General features: G+C 42.6%; 1 protein-coding gene across 1 annotated transcript in view; it reads right to left on the reverse strand.

Annotated features, from left to right (window-relative positions):
* The window catches only part of IGLON5 (IgLON family member 5), a 496,038-nt gene extending 475,750 nt beyond the window's left edge, over positions 1-20,288 (reverse strand). The window contains exon 1 of the mRNA XM_073655753.1: positions 19,744-20,288. Within this exon, the coding sequence (XP_073511854.1) occupies positions 19,744-19,798 (55 nt within the window). The 5' untranslated portion in view covers positions 19,799-20,288. The remainder of the gene's footprint in view (positions 1-19,743) is intronic.
* Between the last annotated feature and the right edge of the window lie 656 nt (positions 20,289-20,944).

The following is a 20,944-nucleotide window of genomic DNA, read 5'->3' on the forward strand; positions in this document are numbered from 1 at the left end:
TCGGCACCATAATGGCGGAGCCCATTTTCATCTTTTCATGCCATTGACTAGCAGTAGCTTTTCAAGCCTCTACAAAGCGGATAGTGTTACAGTGAATATCTCCCTTCCTCCATGTTTGACCTTCTACAGTGTTGGGAGGTTTTGCATCTCCAACTTATTTGCATGTGATGCTGTCCTTCAAAGAGTTAATGGCATAATGATATTCCATTTCATTAAATTTCCCTCCGCCGCCTTTCATCTTTATGAATAAACCTCTTCCTGAGCTCTCTGTTCGTGTCCTTTTATTTCTCGACGCTCTCCCTCGTTCTCACCCCCGTTGACCCCTCTTTGAGAAGACAGTGATGTCATAAAATTTGCCCGATGGTTCCTCTGGCCCCGTAGGCAGTTTTAACCCTCGGCATTCAATGAATGGCATTTGGAGAGCTTCTGAGAGCTCCCTCTTTTGCATTCATCTAAAAACGAGCTCCGTGTCAAGAAAAATGAACTGTCAAGACAAATAAAAATAAATTATCGCCAAATACTGTAGTACAATAGGATTGAGAAAATTGCAAGTCTACATATTGCTGATTGAACACTCACTGGTGTGACCCTTTCACAAAATATGAACAAGGTGCAAAATTAACTGTGGCGCCAAAGCATTCGCACATCGGCGGTGCGGAGCGCGATGGGACGGTGGGAGATTAAATGGGACAACACAATAAAAGCTGCCAACCAAAATCAGGATCCTCCTTGTGTGGGCTGAAGTTGCCATACGTCGTTACATTCAGTAGTGATTAATGGAGAAAGAAAAAGTTTTGACGCTCTTAAAAGGGGGAAGTGTCAAATCAACAAATTGAACCAAACTGTGAAGCATAGCTCTTCATCACCAGGTAAGAAATATAAAGTCAACACTTAAAGTCTGGATAACAAGGGGCAACTCTCCCATAACTTTCACTAAAATCTTCCTAAAATTTAATTTCTTGCCCAAAGCTTCCACCTTAATGGCTTACCGTAAACGACCTCATGGTGTTTTGTTGGGACATCATTTAGGCAGTGTACAGAGGTACTATGTATGCACGAAATTGCATTATGCTTTTTCTTCACTTTATGGGGCTATTATACGGACTGTCAGTTGAAAATGATTGTTCAAACCAAGCATAGGCACCCTTGGAGCAAACCAGCAGTGCGTGATGCACCCTTGGCACAGACCAGCAAGCGCGCGATGCACCCTTGGCACAGACCAGCAAGCGCGCGATGCACCCTTGGCACAGACCAGCAAGCGCGCGATGCACCTTTGGCGCAGACCAGCAAGCGCGCGATGCACCCTTGGCACAGACCAGCAAGCGCGAGATGCACCCTTGGCACAGACCAGCAGTGCGTGACGCACCCTTGGCACAGACCAGCAAGCGCGCGATGCACCCTTGGCACAGACCAGCAAGCGCGAGATGCACCCTTGGCACAGACCAGCAGTGCGTGACGCACCCTTGGCACAGACCAGCAAGCGCGCGATGCACCCTTGGCACAGACCAGCAAGCGCGCGATGCACCCTTGGCACAGACCAGCAAGCGCGCGATGCACCTTTGGCGCAGACCAGCAAGCGCGCGATGCACCCTTGGCACAGACCAGCAAGCGCGATGCACCCTTGGCACAGACCAGCAAGCGCGAGATGCACCCTTGGCACAGACCAGTAGTGCGTGCGATGCACCCTTGGCGCAGACGAGCAAGCGTGCGATGCACCCTTGGCGCAGACCAGCAAGCGTGCGATGCACCCTTGGCACAGACCAGCAAGTGTGCGATGCACCCTTGGCGCAGACCAGTAAGCATGCGATGCTCTCTTGGCGCAGACCAGCAAGCGTGCGATGCACCCTTGGCGCAGATCACCAAGGCGCGATGCACCTTTGTCAAGGACCACCAGCGTGCATTGCATCCTTGGTAAGGACCACCAGCACATGTGCTTGGTTTGAACTGTCAATACCTTTAAGTGAGCACTTTACCTCCCCACTGTCCATGCCTTGCTTGAAACCTTCTCCCTAATAGCTCATTATGAACTGTTGGGCTTTCTTGAAGTTCATGAGGTACTTACAATTTTGCTGGGTTTATTTGTTAGGGTTGTCCACTGGACTTCAGATAAATCTGCTGCATTATATACTCGGAGAAGTTAAAATGAGACAGTAAAATGACATAATACCATGCAGTGCCAAAAAAATACACTTGTTTCACTCTCTCTCTAAGTATATATAATGCAGTAGGTTTATCTGAAGTGGAGAATCATGCTAAAAAGTAGCAAAACTAGACCACAGTACACCGGAGAGCTCACATACCAAAAATAAGACCTACCCCGAAAATAAGCCCTAGCATGATTTTACAAAAATTCTTGTAGTATGCTTGAAATATTAACTCTACTCCAAAAATAAGCAACAGTTATAGTAAGGGATGGCAATAGTGAGGGGGGAACAAACTTGGCAATTTCTCAGGTCCCCCACTTTTAGGGGACCCCAGCGTTTCTGTTCCGACTGCTTTAGGACCTTTGGTGACATCAGGGTCATGTAACGATGATGTCACCAAAGGTCCATTAACAGAAGGAGTCTAGAGGAGCTGAAGAGGAGACTGGCTGGTATGTACCGGATGTGCAGTGTGTATATATACATGTGTATGTGCAGTGTGTGTATATACATGTGTATGTATGTGGATATACATTTTTTGCTCAAGAATAAATGTGGACTGTTGTTCATGGAAAAAAAATAAGACATCCCCTGAAAATAAGTCCTAACCATGTTTCGGAGCAAAAAATAATGAGACCCGGTCTTATTTTCGGGGAAACACGCTAGTGGTATCTTACAGTGAACATAATACAATACCTCATATTGCCAAAAAAAGTATTCTGTACGATAATATGTTCAGTGTAAGATACTACTATTATGTGAGCTCTCTAAGGTACTGTTATTTAGTTCGGCTGCTTTTTATACGGTTGTCCCCAAGACTTCAGATATATCCACCGCATTGTCTACTCAGAGAGACTGTAAAATGACAGTACTTTTTGGGGCACTGTTACATATACATTGTATGGAGCTGTTAATACGCTAGAGGGTTCACATAATAACAGTTCCATACAATGAACATATAACAGTACCATTTAAAAAAAAAAAAAAAGGATTGCCATTTCACAATGTGAGTATAGACAATGTGGTAGATTTTTCTGAAGTCCTGGAACAACATCTAAAAATCAGCAGAACTAAATAACAGTACTTTAGAGAGCGCACATGATAGAATCATATAGTGAACATATTACAGTGAAGATAGTACTTCTTTTTGCACTATGTGGTACTGTAATACATTCACTACAAGATACTACTATTACGCGAGCTCTCCATGGTACTGTTACTTAGTTTTTCTGTTTGGAGCAGGATTCTCCAGAGAACTTCAGATAAATCTACTGTATTATAGATACTCAGAGGCAGTGAAATGACAGCACTTTTTTAGCACTCTATGGCACTGTTATAGGTTCACTGTATGGTACTGTTATATGTTCACTGTATGGTACTGTTATTACGTGAACTCTTTGCAGTACTTTTCTTTAGTTCTACGAATTTTGTAATTTTACACTGGATTTCCAGCAAATCTACTGCATTATGTATACTCAGAGGCAGTGAAATGACTGCACTTTTCAGTCATATGATCACTCTATGGTACTGTTATTACGTGAACCCTTTACAGTACTTTTTTTTTAGTTCTGCAGTTTTATATAATTTGACACAGGATTTTAAACACATGTGCTGCATTGTATATTCTCAGCCAGACCGTGGACAACTCTCCTCTCTGATACATCTCCATTATCCAGCTATGGCAATATTGGATACACTCACCCCCGACTCCCTCCTGGCACAAGGGGCCATTGTGAAATGACTCTCTGGCGCTGCGGTGACCTTGGTCCGGCCTCTCTGTAGTGTATTGTATATGGACGTTGTGGATTCTTATGCTGTAGGCTATTTTAATGAATGTGGTACTGTTAGTGAGATAAGGCATGACACTTATCTGTGTGTCACATTTATGGCCTTCACTGAATCCTTTCTTCTGTTCCTTAAGTCTGAGGTCACACATCACTATTAACAATGGTGGTAACTTTTTTTTTATAATAATTTTGGTCTTAAACATATGGAAAACAAAGCATAATCCAGAAAAATAATGGTTCATATATGAAGAATGGTAGGCAGGGGCATGGTGAAGAGCAGGAGCTTGAGGAAGACCCTCCTACACTGCAAGCATGCCTGCGTTCAAGAGGTTGCAATTACTCTCTGGCTTCCATGTCTTAGGGTCACCTACCAAAGGAGAACCAGGACACGTTCCTCAAATATGTTCCTGTATACAATATCTATGGGACCCAGTATAAACAAGTACAATATAAGTTTAGGGTTGTCCAGCACTGGGGACTCTTTTGACCAACATGGCATCTTCCCGAATCCCAACAGAGTGTAATATAGTGACTGTTATGATTCAGCTCTCTTTGAGGTCATGTGCTGACTAGATTCTCAGTGATCTATTGAGAAACGTGAATGAGAATCTTGTCGGCACATGACTGCAAGTAAGCAAATCAGCAAGAAGAGCTGAAACCCAACAGTGAGTAGATTACACGTTTAGTAATCAGCAAGCTGCGGTGCTTGCCAAAAATTACCCCAGAGCAGGACAACCCCATTAACTTCTGTAGAGCGTAGATGGCCAAAAAAAATATGGAAAAGTCTTCATTTTCTCCACATTGACTCATCCTCCTCTAATTTGATTCCTTGTCTGCACATTGAATAAGTGGTAACATAATTCTTCACTTTCTTTGGGGTCTGCTGACCACATTATGTGCATCTAAGATAGCTTGGCCTACAGCAATCCTGAGATACAGTCCTCTCTTCCTTTCATATGAAATGTAGTCATCCTTTTTGAGGACCACACCCATTTGGCTAAAAAAAGGCTAGATTTATATGTAGTGAAAAGGAGGCCATATCTCAGGAACGGAGAGGAGCAGGAACAAAGGAAAAACAGCACCGGATTCAGGAGAACAGTGGGTTAAACAAATGTTTATGATAAGGGAGAGGCAGGTTTTATATTTTTTTTATGGACTGAAAATGCAAACATTGGTGAAATAAATTTCAATATGTCCAATCCTTTGTCCTCACCAAAATTGATACCTTCTCCCTAATGAGAATGCACATTGGTTGGCCAAATGCCACTGACCAATTCATCATCTATAAAAATGGTGGACAAAGCTGAGTACATCAGTCATCCCAATGAATGAAGAAGATTTTAGAGCCCTATACTTGAGATCAGAAGGGTCCAATAAGTCAGATCCCAATGATCAGTACATAAGGGTCCAATAAGTCAGATCCCAATGATCAGTACATAATAGATAGTGATGGTTCAGCCATCGTTCGGCCAACAGCCATGTCTCCTGGTGACTTTAATCCTTCGGATGACAACAGGTGAAGACGACCGGTGGTGCCAAGTTGGACATTCCGGTTCCTTCTCTTCCCCAAAATCATCTTTTGGGGAGACTCAAGAGGCCCCCATACACATTAGACTGTCAACTAATCCTGCTGATATCGGCAGCTCCAGGTTTCTCCCAGGTGCCATCAGACATCTTAAAAAGGGACATTGTCAAAAAGTATCTGCTGAAAAGCTGAATACGTTCCATTGTTTCCCGTCATCAATCACTACAGATTTGGATGTTTTTAGCGCCACCTAGAGATCAGATATTAGGAAGATGTAATTGGGAGCAAATTTTCACAGTGAACAAAGCACACTGATAAATAGGAGTCTTTACAAGTCATACTTAGGATGCAGCTTTGGAGATACCATCATTATCTCATCTGTTGCTGTCAAGCTCAGCTCAGAATAAGTGGTGTGAAGGGTTACATGGTGGCCCGAGGGGTCTTGTGTGTAAAAGACTTAGAGGGATTTCTCCAGATTTGAAACAAGAGGCCAACTCATTAAAAGAACAAGGCGTCCTTCAATTTTTAATTCACCATTAAAATGTATCTAACCGTGATAGACGTAGCATAGCCCAGAATGGGGGACATTGTTATAGGATGAGGGTATTGTAACTGGAAGGGGCCAAGGCTGGAGGACATTGTTAAATAAAGTGCTCAGGATGAGGGGCATTATTACATGATGGGGGATATTATACCAGGAAGGGGCCCCGGATGGGGGACATTATTACTGGAAGGGGCCTAGGATAAAGGACATTATTATTAGAAGGGGCCAGGGATAAAGGACATTATTACTGGAAGGGGCCTAGGAAGGAGGACATTATTATAGGAAGGGGACCAGGATGGGGGACATTATTAAATAAATGACTCTGGATGGGGAGCATTATTCATGATGGGGGATATTATACCAGGAAGGGGCCCAGGATGGGGGATATTATTACTGGAAGGGGCCTAGGAAGGAGGACATTATTATAGGAAGGGGCCCAGGATGGGGGGCATTATTAAATAAAGGACTCCGAATGGGGAGCATTATTACATGATGGGGGATATTATACCAGAAAGGGGCCCAGGATGGGGGACATTATTACAGGAAGGGACCTAGGATGGAGGATATTATTATAGGAAGGGGCCCAGGATGGGAGGCATTATTAAATAAAGGACTCCGGATGGGGAGCATTATTACATGATGGAGGATATTATACAAGGAAGGGGCCCAGGATGGGGGACATTATTACTGGAAGGGGCCTAGGATGGAGGACATTATTATAGGAAGGGGCCTAGGATGGGGGACATTATTACATGATGGGGGATATTATACCAGGAAGGGGCCTAGGATGGGGAACATTGTTATAGGATAGAGCCAAGGATGGAGGGGCAATATTAAAAGAGGAGGTAAAGATAAGGGAGATTATTACAAGAAGGATCCAGGACAGGAGACATTACTAAATGGGGCGCAAACAGGAATGATTTTATAGGATCTAGAACATTATAAGGGCCCATATATCTGACCAACATGCAGGTGGGGGGCCTGGTCCAAATTTTGCTCCTAGGTTCATTGGACTCTAGTTACGTTACTGGTCATGAGAATACTTCATCTGGGGTTTACATAGGACTGCAGGCAAGCCAATAACCATGTGAAATCAGGCACTTACTACAATGCTCTACTACATAACTCTTCTACTACAGATTATTGGATATTCACCTGCATTTTTATAGCAATCTCAAAGCTGTAAGTTAAAGGAAATAACTACTGTGTAAATCAGGTTTTTGTGTTACATGTACTTTTATTTGCTTTTTTTTCACTAAAAAAATGTTAAAATTAGTAATCTTGCAACTTTCACACTGGCCATTGGGGCTTTATTCGACTCCTACTTCCTGTTTCATGAAGTGTTTTCAGCAGGGACATTATCATCAGAGGCAGGATTACAATGACATGTACCACCTCTACTCACAGCTGGTAACACAGGATCCACCAATCACATTAGGTGATGTCACAAGTCACCTCCTCCTCCTTCCTGATCAGTTTCAGTAAGTTGCAGAAAAGCCTCTTAACGACAACAACAACAACTAATCAAAAATTCCGGACAAGATCCGGTGATCACTTCTCAAGAATCTAAACATTGCTCCTTAGTGATGGTCAAGTACTTTCTGATTACTTTTCACTTACTATGTCATCAATACATGTATATTCTCAAATCCGTTTCCACTGAAGCAATCTCTTGCTCTTTTTTTTTTAAACCACCATCTTCAAGATATACGTTCTCCTACTGCTTAATAAAAGACCTAAACAAGTCTGTGCAGCATAGATAGACAGTGCAATGTATAGCAGATAGAACTTCCTTCAAGGATCAAGTTTTGTAGTGAAGTGTATAGTTGTATAGAGATGAGTAAATCGATTCCTAACAATCAAAATTGGTTAGTACTTTTCAGAAAGATTTGGATTTGATATAGGTATTGACCGCCATTTTACTGGAATTTTTGAGGAATGGGTTTAAAAAAAACAACAACAAAAAAAACTACAACTATATGCTCACTTTTCTTGCCACCACTGCTCCCTGCCCAACCCTCCGCTAGCTCCCTCCTCCTCCGATCTTTTAGCATTGACTAGGCCTCAAGAGGTCACGTCGAGTGACAAGCATCATTGGTAAAAGCCAAAGTCTGGGGCAAGCAACAAGGCGGCCGGGGAAAGAAGCCGTAAGGCCGGGGAAAAAAAAGCAGGAAGGCCAGGGAAAAAAAGCAGGAGGGCCGGGGAAAAAAAGCAGGAAAGCCAGGGAAAAAAAACAGGAAGGCCGGGAAAAAAAACAGGAAGGCCGGGAAAAAAAACAGGAAGGCTGGGGAAAAAAAAACAGGAAGCCTGGGGAAAAAAAGCAGGAAGGCCGGAGAAAAACAGCAGGAAGGCCGGGGAAAAAAAGCAGGAAGGCCGGGGAAAAAAAGCAGGAAGGCCGGGGAAAAAAAACAGGAAGGTCGGGGAAAGAAAAAACAAAAACAAGAAGGCCAGAAAAATCAGCAGGAAGACTGGGGGAATCAGCAGGAAGACCGGAGGAATCATCAGGAAGACCGGAGGACTCGGCAGGAAGACCGGAGGAATCGGCAGGAAGACCGGAGGAATCGGCAGGAAGACCGGAGGAATCGGCAGGAAGACCAGAGGAATCGGCAGGAAGACCAGAGGAATCGGCAGGAAGACCAGAGGAATCGGCAGGAAGACCAGAGGAATAAGCAGGAAGACCGGGGGAATAAGCAGGAAGACCGGGGAAAGCAGCAGGAAGGCCAGGGAAAGCAGCAGGAAGACTGGGGAAAAAAAGCAGGAAGGCAGCGGAAAAAAGCAGGAAGGCTGGGGGAAAAAAAGCAGGAAGGCTGGGGGAAAAAAAGCAGGAAGGCTGGGGGAAAAAAGCAGGAAGGCCGGAAAAAGCAGCAGGAAGACAGGGGAAAGCAGCAGAAAGGCCGGGAAAAGCAGAGGAAGACAGGGCGTGGAGATCTTGCAGCAGGACAACCAAGGGGCAGACCTAAAAAAATGTTGTGAACTGTCTTTAGTTTTTAACAACTTCAAGAAAACGTTTCTTTTCGGGGCTTTCTAGAATTTTAGAGTCTGTTAACCTATTCAAGCAAATATTCCCAAAACACATATTGGGAGATTTCCTCATCTCTCTCTATAATACATATTATACAATGTACATGCAAGTCTGGACCACCATTATATATCAGGGTCCTACATGAGCAAATGGTCAAGGCCCCACAACTGCCAATTATTAACCCTCCATCCGATCGGATTTAAAAAAAAACAAAACTGAAGAGTAATTTCCTAGGTCTATACATAGCATCTAAGTGTCCCGGGAAATGGGCAGCAAAACAGGTGGGATTTAGGCTAATCTTGTCCAAGAGTGAGTTCCTGTGCAGCTTGTGGGCAGTACCTGGTAAGATGTCCCGATTTTGCCCTTTCAAGTTTCAGTTAATTTGCGAATACCCTATGCTTTAAGAATATAGGGCACCACATTGGGAACCAGGTTTGCCCCTCATTGCCCATGAACCTGATTTCTTTGACTTTGTAAGTGAAACTTTGTAATTGTGCCATAGCGGCTGTTGAGTAGCAGGTAAATGGTCCACAGATGAGTTTGAGCCCGCTATTTGCCAGCAATGCCACCTATACTACCTTAATAATTACCCACTATAACTTTTTCCAGTTATTTCATCAAAGGAAGCACAGAAGCTTTGTATGAACAACTACAAATTTGAGGCCGAATATAATCAGAAACATTCGCATCTTAACATAATTCTGGGCACAAGATCGGTGCTCATATGCCAGTCTCTGATGCCACCCTTTCAGGTATTAAAGCTGGCTTGTGTTCTTACCTATTACACAGCCAACCTAACAACGCTAAAGGTGATTAGCAGCGGAAAGTTGCCAGTAATTTCTAGGAATACTAAAACTACAGAGTTTGAGTTGCCAGGCCTGCCATCACGAGCGCTTCGGTTCCTAAAAGAGTTAGTCAAAATGGTCTCGACATGTGTCAAGGCGGAACATTTCTATAAAAACGGAGCCTGAAATTTAAGATCAATGGCAACTGAGGGCTAAATTATCATGCCAACACGAGTGATCATAGAGGAGGAACCAGGGATGGACATACCATTAGTGCAACCTGTGCAGACAAACAGGTGCCCAAGTGCTAAGGAGGCCACTTCTACTTCCGAAGCAAGTGGAATTGTGCATTGTGATGAGCTGTTGGATTACAAATGGTCCATATATTGTCCTTGCACAAGAACCAGTTGTGTCTTTGAGGAGCTCAACCAAAAAAGAGTGAGGCATGTCAATGGCATGGACTTAAAGGGATACAGATCTGGAAGTTGCACTCAAGTCATGATCCAAGGAGGTGCCTAAAGGTCTCTTAGTAATTAGAGTCTTGTAAATGTGAAGTCTCTCAACTTAAAGGAATTTGCCTTGATTTTAATTGAAGTAATTATCCCCCTCTACTCCTCCTTGGTCAGACCTCATCTGGAATACTGTGTCCAGTTCTGGGCAAGAGCAAGTTCAGAGAAGAGCTACCTGGATGGTGAGCAGACTGTAAACTATGTCCTACAAGGAACGGTTAGAGGATCTGGGAATGTTTAGCTTGCAAAAAAGAGGAGACTTAATAGCTGTCTACAAATATCTGAAGGGCTGTCACACTGTAGAGGGATCATCCTTATTCTCATTTGCACATGGAAATACGAGAAGAAATGGGATGAAACTGAAAGGGAGAAGATACAGACTAGATATTGGAAAAAACTTTTTGACAGTGAGGGTGATCAATGAGTGGAACAGGCGGCCACGAGAGGTGGTGAGGTCTCCTGCTGGACAAGCATCTGTCTGAGATGGTTTAGTGATTCCTGCATTGAGCAGGGGGTTGGACACGAGGACCCTGGAGGTCCCTCCCAACTCCAACATTCTATGAACCACAGATCACCAGAAGTGGCTCAGCTCTCTGCATCCATACATTGTATAGTGACCATGAATGGTGCTGCAAGCTCTCTCTTGTATAAGTGAATGGGAGACAGCTTGCACGGTCATTTATGGCCACTACACAATGCATGAGGCTGTGCCATTTACTTTGGTGTCTTGAATCATCAGATCTGATGATGTAGGGAAACAGAATACTGATCTGATATTGATGACCTATCCCAAGCATGAAATTCAGAGCTCAACCAAATGAAGGTGCACCAGCAAGAGCACAACTCCGTCCATTGTGTAGTGACCATGATTGGTACTCCAAGCTTCCTTCTATACATGTGAATGTAAGAGAGGTTCCAGTGCCATTTATGGCCACTACACAAATGTATGGAACTGTACCGTTTATGGGATGCTTTGGTCCCGTCAAATCACTTGATCTGTTACGGTATCAGAATATTGATGATCTATCCCAAGGATGCAATTCACCCATCAACTGATTGAAGGTGCACCAAAAATGGAATCGTGTAACAAAACGAAAAAAAAGGCAACCAGCTCACCTCCTCCATGTAGTAGCAATAACCCTTGGTGTACAGACTGCTCCTCGAGAAGACTGGTGCACTGTGTACAGAGTGCTCCTCGAGAAGACATCCAACTGTAATGTTAATCCACAAATAATGCACCAAAAATGGAATAGCTCCATAATTTTTGGTGGCGGCCATGAGTGCTACTGCAATTTCTTTCCAAATTAAAAAAAACTAAAGAGCTTTCATGGCCCCTACACAATGAATGTGCACCATACGTGGCACAGTTTCGAACATTGTGTAGTGGCCATGAATGGTACTGCAAGCTCTCTTCTACTCACTTGTATAGGAGAGAACTTGCAGTTCCATTCATGGACAGTACATTGTACCATTTATGATGTTCCATGGTCCCATTAGTCAGCAGATCCGTTACGGTGTAGAGTCAGACCACCACTGATCTGATATTGATGACCGATCCCAAGGATACAATTTGCGATCATCTAATTGAAATGGCACAGTGCTGTAATATTGCATAGTGACCATGAATGGTACTGCAAGCTCTCTTCCGTTCACTTGGAATGGACAGAAATTGCAGTACCATTCAAGGCCACTATGCAATATAAGGCACTGTGCTACTTTAAGCAGGTGATTGCGAATTGCATTCTTGGGATCAGTCAACAATATTAGATCAGTGAAGGTCTGACTCTACACCGTAACAGATCTGCTGACTGATGGCACCACAGCACATCATAAATGGCACAGTGAACGGAGGAGAGCTTGCAGAACTTTTTATGGCCTCCCCATAATGGATGGTACTGTGAAACTTCCAATACACATCCAAAATGGCTGGGAATTCGTTCTGGGTGGAGGAGTTATTGATAAAGTCCAAAAAACCCTTAATGGTTAAGATCTTGATGCCAGATGAGAAGGGGAGGAGAAGATTAGGAATCCATGCATGATGACGCATTGACATTAGTAGTACTTCCTTTTTCGGAGGAGGAATCACAGCTCTGAAGCACAAACTTCTGCTCTAAACGATAAAGTCCAACTGACAATTCTTATCAGGGAGAAAATTAACATTGGCCCAAAATGGTAAAAAATGGATGAGAAAGAAACATCACGTCTACACCATTGAATCTTACCGCCTCATTGGGTTTTCTCCTTCTACACCTGCTTTTACAATGGGCAATCGTCGCGCTACAGATAGTACACAAAATCCCAGAGTGCTGCCGTATATCTCCATGCCAGGTGAAAAAGCATACTTAAACATATAAATTGTCAATGAAACGCGTCGACACTAAACTCAACCTAGGAAGAGTTTACGGCATTATTTATGTGCCCGGCATGGCGGTGGGGGCCAGTATCAAGCCCCAGTCGTTCATCAGACATCCCAAGCCGTTGTGTTGCCTGAGACTGACCCGCCGTAGAGTGTATATCTTTATTCAATCCCCGGTCTCTCTTGGTTTCTTTACTGACCGAAAGGAATATATTCTGCTACTCAACTTCCCGAGTGTGTCATTTTCCCACAATTTACACTCGAGCGGATATTTTCCCCCTCGTGCGTCTTCCATATAACTCAGGGCTGACTCACATATCTTGCCCGGACAACCTGTCGTGTTTATTGCGTTCTGCTGATAGAACCGAGACGAAGAGGAACTGGCAACCGCAGAAAGGCTGAAGTCAGCTGAGCGCGCTGCCAGCTACAGGCGCGGAGGCAGAAGGGGGGCAGGTGGCGCAAAGACCCATCAACTCGTACTAATTATCTTACCATCCCTGCAGAGATTGCATGTTGGCATCTCTGATAGTACAGGTCATGTTCTTGACGGCTGGCATGCACCACGGGCAAATTACTGCATAGGGCATGGTTGATAAACTGTAAGCCGCTGAGGCAAACGTGGCCGCGTAGGATTTTCGGCTTTTGCACAGCATGACAGGTATTTGAACTGTATCAGATGAGACTAGACGTCCAGCTTCGGGTCTCCGACTCTTACAGATGTGTGGCTAGTGGTGTAACCTTAGTGTGATGGGCCCTGGTGCAAAATTTAATCCTGCGCCCCCCCATGCACGTTTGTCAGATGTACGGGCCCTTGTAGCTTTCCAGATCCTGCAAAGAGAAACTTGTTTGCACTATTATGTAACAATGTCCCCATCCTGTAATTATGTCCCCAATTCTGGCCCCTTCCAGTAATATCCCCCATCCTATGATTCTTTTCTGTAATAATGTCCCAATCCTGGATGCCTTCCTGGTGTAATGTCTCCCTTTCCTGGTATAATGTCTTCCATCATGGACCCCTTCCTGGTATAATGTCTCTCTTTCCTGGTATATCATCCACCATCATGGACCACTTCCTGATCTAAGGTCTACCTTTCCTGGTATAATGTCCTCCATCATGGACCCCTTCCAGGTATAAGGTCTCCTTTTCCTAGTTTAATGTCATCCATCATGGACCACTTTGCTGGTATAGTGTCCTCCATCATGTACCCCTTCCTGGTATAATGTCCTCCATCATGGACCCCTTCCTGGTATAAGGTCTCCCTTTCCAGGTATATCATCCACCATCATGGACCACTTCCTGATATAAGGTCTCCCTTTCCTGGTATAATGTCCTCCATCATGGACCCCTTCCAGGTATAAGGTCTCCTTTTCCTAGTTTAATGTCATCCATCATGGACCACTTTGCTGGTATAGTGTCCTCCATCATGGACCCCTTCCTGGTATAATGCCCTCCATCCTTGATCCCTTCCTGGTATAATGTCTCCCTTTCCTGTTATAATTATCTCCATCATGGACCCTTTCCTGGTAAAATGTCCTCCATTCTGGACCCCTTGGCTCCACTTTGATATGTGGAGGTGAGTCTGTAGAGGTTGCAGAGGCCATGGATGTACCCAGGTCCTGGTGCCTTGAGTGGAGCCCCACGGCCCCCTTCTCCATCATATAAGAGAACACCAGTACATGTCGGTCTGAAGCCATGACAAGTTTTGAATCTTGGCTAAAAAGTCAAATCCTTAGTCTAAAATGTGCGAAATTTACGGCAATTATCACAATTAATCTTTGGTTCAATTTCATCTCCTAAAGACATGTTCACACACAGTGTTTTTAATGCATTTGCATTCTGCAGTAAAAAAAAATGCATTGGAATTGAGCATTTTTTCCCCTTTGCCATTAAGTCTCTTTGATCTCAATGCCGAAAAACTGCAGCAACAAAGGTTAAGAATGCACATGTTTTTAAAGAAAATGCTCCGGAAATAAATAAAAAAGAATGCGATTTTAGAAAACTCATTCATTGTGCTGTACGGGGCTTGTTCACACTTAACGTTTTTTTATTCTAGCGTTTTTTCACCCATTCAAAAAAACAAGCATTTTATGCACCATTTTTTCTGCCAACATTATGGTTTTGACGCCTGAATCGCAGTTCAATTCCGATAATCCCGAATATCTGTGGTATTAGATTTAATATTTTGATATTTTTCCAAAATGTAAAAATGGAAAGGAATGCATATGAAACAATATCAAAATTTTATCTTATAGTAAAAAAAAAAAAGAAATTGATATTATCATGTTTCATTGCATCATCTATTAGTCTACTTTTACTTTCAGCAGTGGAAACCGTCAACAGGGTATTGCTGATGGTTTCCACCTCCACTAATTTGGTGCATAGCGCTACCCTGCTGTGAACAGACAGGGAGAATGATTGACTCATTAACACTTTATCACCCCCCCCGCAGGGCTCGGCATTAGCATAATGAATATACAAGTAAGGTGTAAATTGAATTATTTATTAAAGTATTACATATTAATTCAGCTCGACAGATCTATATGTATTCAAATATTTACATGGTAATGAGCTGTCACATAAGCCAAAAAAATAAATAAATAATACCGTAATAAGGCTTATCAACACATCGACCCTGCTTGCTGATGGTTTCCACTAAACTATACATACAGAAAACGATTAAAATAGACTCAAATTGACTTATCTTCATCAAAAATGGAGATTTCCCACACTTACACCTTTTTTATGGAAACCATCAACAAGGAGGATGACTATGTTTATATATATATACACATACATACTGTATATATACACACATACACACATCAATAAAAAAAAGTAAAAAAAAAAATAATTCTCCTGCAAAAGAAGGACTTATGAATATAGCTATCCTCCTTGTTGATGGTTTCCATTAAGAAAACAGTTAAATCATATATATTCTGCCATATACATATCAGTAATGAAAAAAAAAGATTCTCCTGCAATGGAAATGTATTACATGGCGACCAACCTAATGGATGCATATATGATCCATCCAGGTGCACCCGAGTAGAGGTCCGACACCAGAGATCCCCTATAAGCCCCTTCAGTATATATCTATGGTAGGCCCCGGGCACCATTTTTCCACATAGTAGGTGCAAAACAGAAGGTAATTACATTTCTCAGATGAAAAAATGCGCTAGGTAAAATAAAAAAAATAATAATATTTTTTTATTATTATTTTAAAAATAATATGTAAATTTTTTCATATATATATATATATATATATTTATTTAAATCCCCTAAATAGCTATAGGCCATTAATATTTTAGCAGCAGGTTAAAAAAGGCTTATTAAAATATATATATTTTTTAAGGGAAGGGGGTGGACTTCAAAGTCTTAAGACACTGGAAAAAAGTAGCAATAAACTCTTAGAAAAGGGAAGAGTTACAATATGTAATTGGAGAAATAAAATTTGTCGGAAATTGAAAGAGTTGCTCAACTTTTCGCCTGTCTCCTGGGTTAATTTAAAACTTCACCGGACTATTTACTCGCATTATTTCTCCATAATATAAATTTGTACAAAAGTGAAAATTAAAACAGAGGCAATGAAATGGTTCACGCATGCGGCTCTGGTGTCGATTAGCTGCAGATCTATTGAGATTAAGGTCTGATGGACGCCCAAAGGGTTTCATCATTGTTTCCCTTACAGTGGAGGAGGACATTCTTGGTATTTGGGGTACAGGACCATGGCAGGCAAAGAGTTAAATGATACCCCCTACCGGGTGTATTCTGCCATCACAATGGCACACAGTGAAGAAAGACATGAGGATTGTCACTTCCAGGCAATGAAAGGGTTAACCTATAAAAGTTTAGCAACAAACTCTACAATGTTGCAATAAAGAAAAAGTAACTTTTGACATTCTCTCCTTGTTACATTGTGACGGCTCAGGATACTTATTAGGATCATTGCTCTTCTCTGACTTTTTCTGGATCCACAGCAGCACGCAGGACCCTGCCCCATCCCAACATATCCGCACCCAATCACCAATAGGGTTTCCAAAATCTCCGACCAGAATCAACACACACAAATATGAGATTTCCACAACAATGGGAACATATCCACTAAGAAGGGAAAAAAAACAGTGAAATTCTTCTACATATAACAGACAGTAAAAGGTGATACTAAAGGGTTAATGCTCAGCAACAACAAGTCTGACGGTGGCAGCTCTCCCAAGCTATAAAGGGTTAAGGCATAAAACTAGCACAGGGGTCATAATAACCACCCTTCTCCACTCTTGGGACACCACCAGCAACATAAATAAGACCTTCTGTAAAGGCAGATCGGTCAGCAGGGGTTAAATGATGCTGCTCACTATGGCAAATCGCAGAATAAAGTCATTTTTCTTCAACCTTGAGAAGGAAAGAGTTAATGATAGGAAACCTCAAATTAATCAGAAGGAGGCGAAGTCATAAAATACATCCACGGAGGCCATTGAAATTCTGAGTACTGAGCGGCAACTCGCAGACATGCACATCCCCGAAGGTGCACACATATACTGTATATACCTTCATACACACATATATACAGTGTGTACAGTATACACTGCCTCATACATGTGCAAGGCAGCAAAGATACAAACGTGCATTAATCAGAAATCTGCATAAATATTTACACACAGGCATATATATGCAATGCACAACCGCAGATACAAGTAAGTGATAACATCAGCACATACATACACGGCCCCAAACATGCAAGAGCATATACATTACACAGCCATACATAATGCTACAACCATACCTGCATGGTCAGATATATACAGTAAATGCACTGTCACATACACATGCTTATACAGTACATACACAGCCACATGCATCCATAAACAACCATATAAATAATGCCACCATCATACCTGCAGGGTCACATACATACATTATACAGTGCATACACATACATACTGTACATACACAGCCTCATACAAACATACATGCGCACTTCACATGCATCCATAAATAGCCATACACACAATGCCACCACCATACCGGCATGCATACAGTATATACACATTGTCACACACACTATATACACACATCTTTATACAGTACATACAGTGACATGCATCTATAAACAGCCATATACATTAGACAGTCACATACAATCCACTGAAATACTCATACACATAATGTACACAGCCACTTACATGCACACACACAGCTTCATACATCTATATAGTGCACACACACTCAAACAGTAGATACATTCACACTCATATACACAGCCCCTTTATAGACAAACATACTCATACGCACACACTCATTCATACAGTACATACTCACACATATTATACACACATACACATTATATATACACACATACATACACATATTATACACACACATTATATACACATGCATACTCACACATATTATACACATACACATTATATATACACATGATATACACACATACATACTCACACATATTATATACACACACACACACATTATATACACACATATATTATACACATTATATATACACACATACATACACATATTATACACACACATTATATACACATGCATACTCACACATATTATACACATACACATTATATATACACATGATATACACACATACATACTCACACATATTATATACACACACACACACATTATATACACACATATATTATACACATTATATATACGCATACTCACACATATTATACACATTACATACACACATTATATACACACACACACACATACACATTATATACACACATATTATACACACACATTATATACACATACATACTCACACATACACATTATATATACACACACATTATATACACACATACATACTCACACATATTATATACCCACATACACATTATATACACACGCATGCATAATCACAGACTCTTGCACTCATCCAAACAGTACATACATTCACACTCCTATACACATCCTCTCACAGACATACATACATTACTCATATATACACACACAGCCTTAGCCACACAGTACACACACACACGCATACCCATATATTTTATACACATGCAGTCATCCATAGTGTACATACACATTCATACACACACGTTCATTCCCTCTGCAGGCAGACAGGCTCGGTGTACTGTATATAGCAGTATACATGTGCTATAGGACAGAGCAGGCCATCACTGCGCTCTCCCATTGCTCTCATCCCTCTACAGTGATGGCCTCTAATGAAGACATACAATCCGGTGAGCCTCCGCAGACACCCCCGGCTCTCCGTACCGTACACACACATTGCACTTGCAGATGGGACTATACAGCAGCACAGCTCTGCCAGCCATGGAGGCGCACTCACTAGCACAGATGCTGCACAGTAGGCTCTGCATGCAGCTGTATGAGCATAGCCCATCATCATCATCATCATCATCATCATCACTCCCAATCCCTCCACTAGGGTCTCACACAGGGATCAAAGGTCAGTGCAGACCCTCCGCCTATTTATCATTCGCCTTAATGATCCAACATGTCCTTTCCTCGGGGACCGGATCCCTTTAACCCCTGCTCCGCCGGTAATTACTCCACAACAGTGCCCACTGTGTACTGAATGGCTAATAAGAAGAATGTCACGGACGGATTGTCATTGTGATTGTGAAGACCCCCCCCCCTCCCCTCCAACCTTCTCTCTCTGCCACCCCATCCCCCGCGGCAATTTGTCACCCACCCTCCCCGATCTATGACTTCATTAATACATTTCTATTTATTAACCTCTGACTCTAATAACAGATTCACAAGAGGGGAGGATGGTGGTGGTGGGGGCAGTTGTTTCCAATTCAGTGCAGGAATTCTTTCGAGTCTTCTCCTCAATGCAGAAACTACCTGCTCATCCCACAGACTGAGGAAGTCGAGGTCCACAACCCTCAACACCCGACGCACGTCAACTCACAACATCCCCATCATCATTCTTCCATTGCCCAACTTTGCATCCTCTCTAAACCCACCCCATTCGAAAGACCCTCCGGGACGGACGACATAATCCTCGACTCCAGTATCAGATGCAACGCATGCCAAGGGTCATTAGAATGTGGTACCTTGTGTCAGCATCACGGCGACCACCAGGTTCAACCTCCGAAGTGGCGTCTTCATTTTTTTAGATTTTTTTTAGTCCTTCTCTGCTCTTTCCGTGCCTCGTCCTTCTGTTTTCCTCTTTATTTTCTGCCTCTTTCCTTCTTCTTTTTTTTTTTCCTTCGCTCGTTAACCCTCTTCCCCCCTCCCTCCCGGTTTCGCTGTATTTTCCAGTACAGTCGCTCGATGGCAAGCGAAAGGATGGAGTGGAGAGCGGTGATGCAGGGGATGGATGGAGGACAGAGGGAATTCTGGATTGGGAATCTCTATCAAGCCCCCCCCCTCTTCTCTCTCTTTCGCTCTTCCTCGCCTTCTCTCCTTTTTTTTTGCCTCTTTTTTTTTCCAGCTGCCCCCTCCTTCTGCTGTTCCCCTTTCACCCCCCTTTAACACACGCATACAAACAGACACACACACACTTCCTTCGCCTTCTGCAAACCATATGGGGTTTCTGACAGATGGAGGATGAGTGGCAGCTTTTAGGAGCCAATCCTGACCCGTGCTGGGCAGGGGCTTGTCTCTCCAATGGCAGCTACCAAAGCCAATGAGAAGGTGTCGAGGTTTCGCTCGGGGGGGGAAAAAAAGGATGCAAGGCTTATTGGGCTTTCTGATGCTTTGACTTGATTTATCCAGAAGGGTTTTTGTTACTGCACCACTCCGGCTCTCTATGTCAAATTTGTCACTTAAGTCCATGTTTACTACAATGCACCAAATATACGTGCAGTCCTATGCAAAAAAAAAAAAAGCATCATGATATCGACTACCGACAGACTCGGCTCTGCTACATCAGCAACAGTAAAAAGCTCATGTCATCGCCTGAAAAGGAGCATTCAGCAGAAGAGGAGGAAGGGACGGAAGTTTCTGAACTTAGTTACATTGTTTCAGAACGTTTCTTTAAATAGAATAAATACAATAAGATTTTTTTTTCCCCATGCACATTTTATAGACGAAGGCGAAACCGGCCAAAAATACTAAAAACTAAAAGAAATTTATAATGACATCAATTCTAAAATTAATGTTCCTAAATCAGGAGATGGCAATAACTAGAAATACAAATTATGTTAAATACTTCTTGAGGAACATATATGTGACCAATGGTGCCCCCTGCTGGTTAATGTAAAACTGGAGAAAGGATATAGGATATTACATAAGATACTGATAATACTGCCC

This window comes from Phyllobates terribilis, unplaced genomic scaffold (assembly GCF_046119375.1).
Source record: "Phyllobates terribilis strain yellow unplaced genomic scaffold, ASM4611937v1 Scaffold_12__6_contigs__length_324123572, whole genome shotgun sequence".
In the NCBI taxonomy this organism is placed as follows: Eukaryota; Metazoa; Chordata; class Amphibia; order Anura; family Dendrobatidae; genus Phyllobates; species Phyllobates terribilis.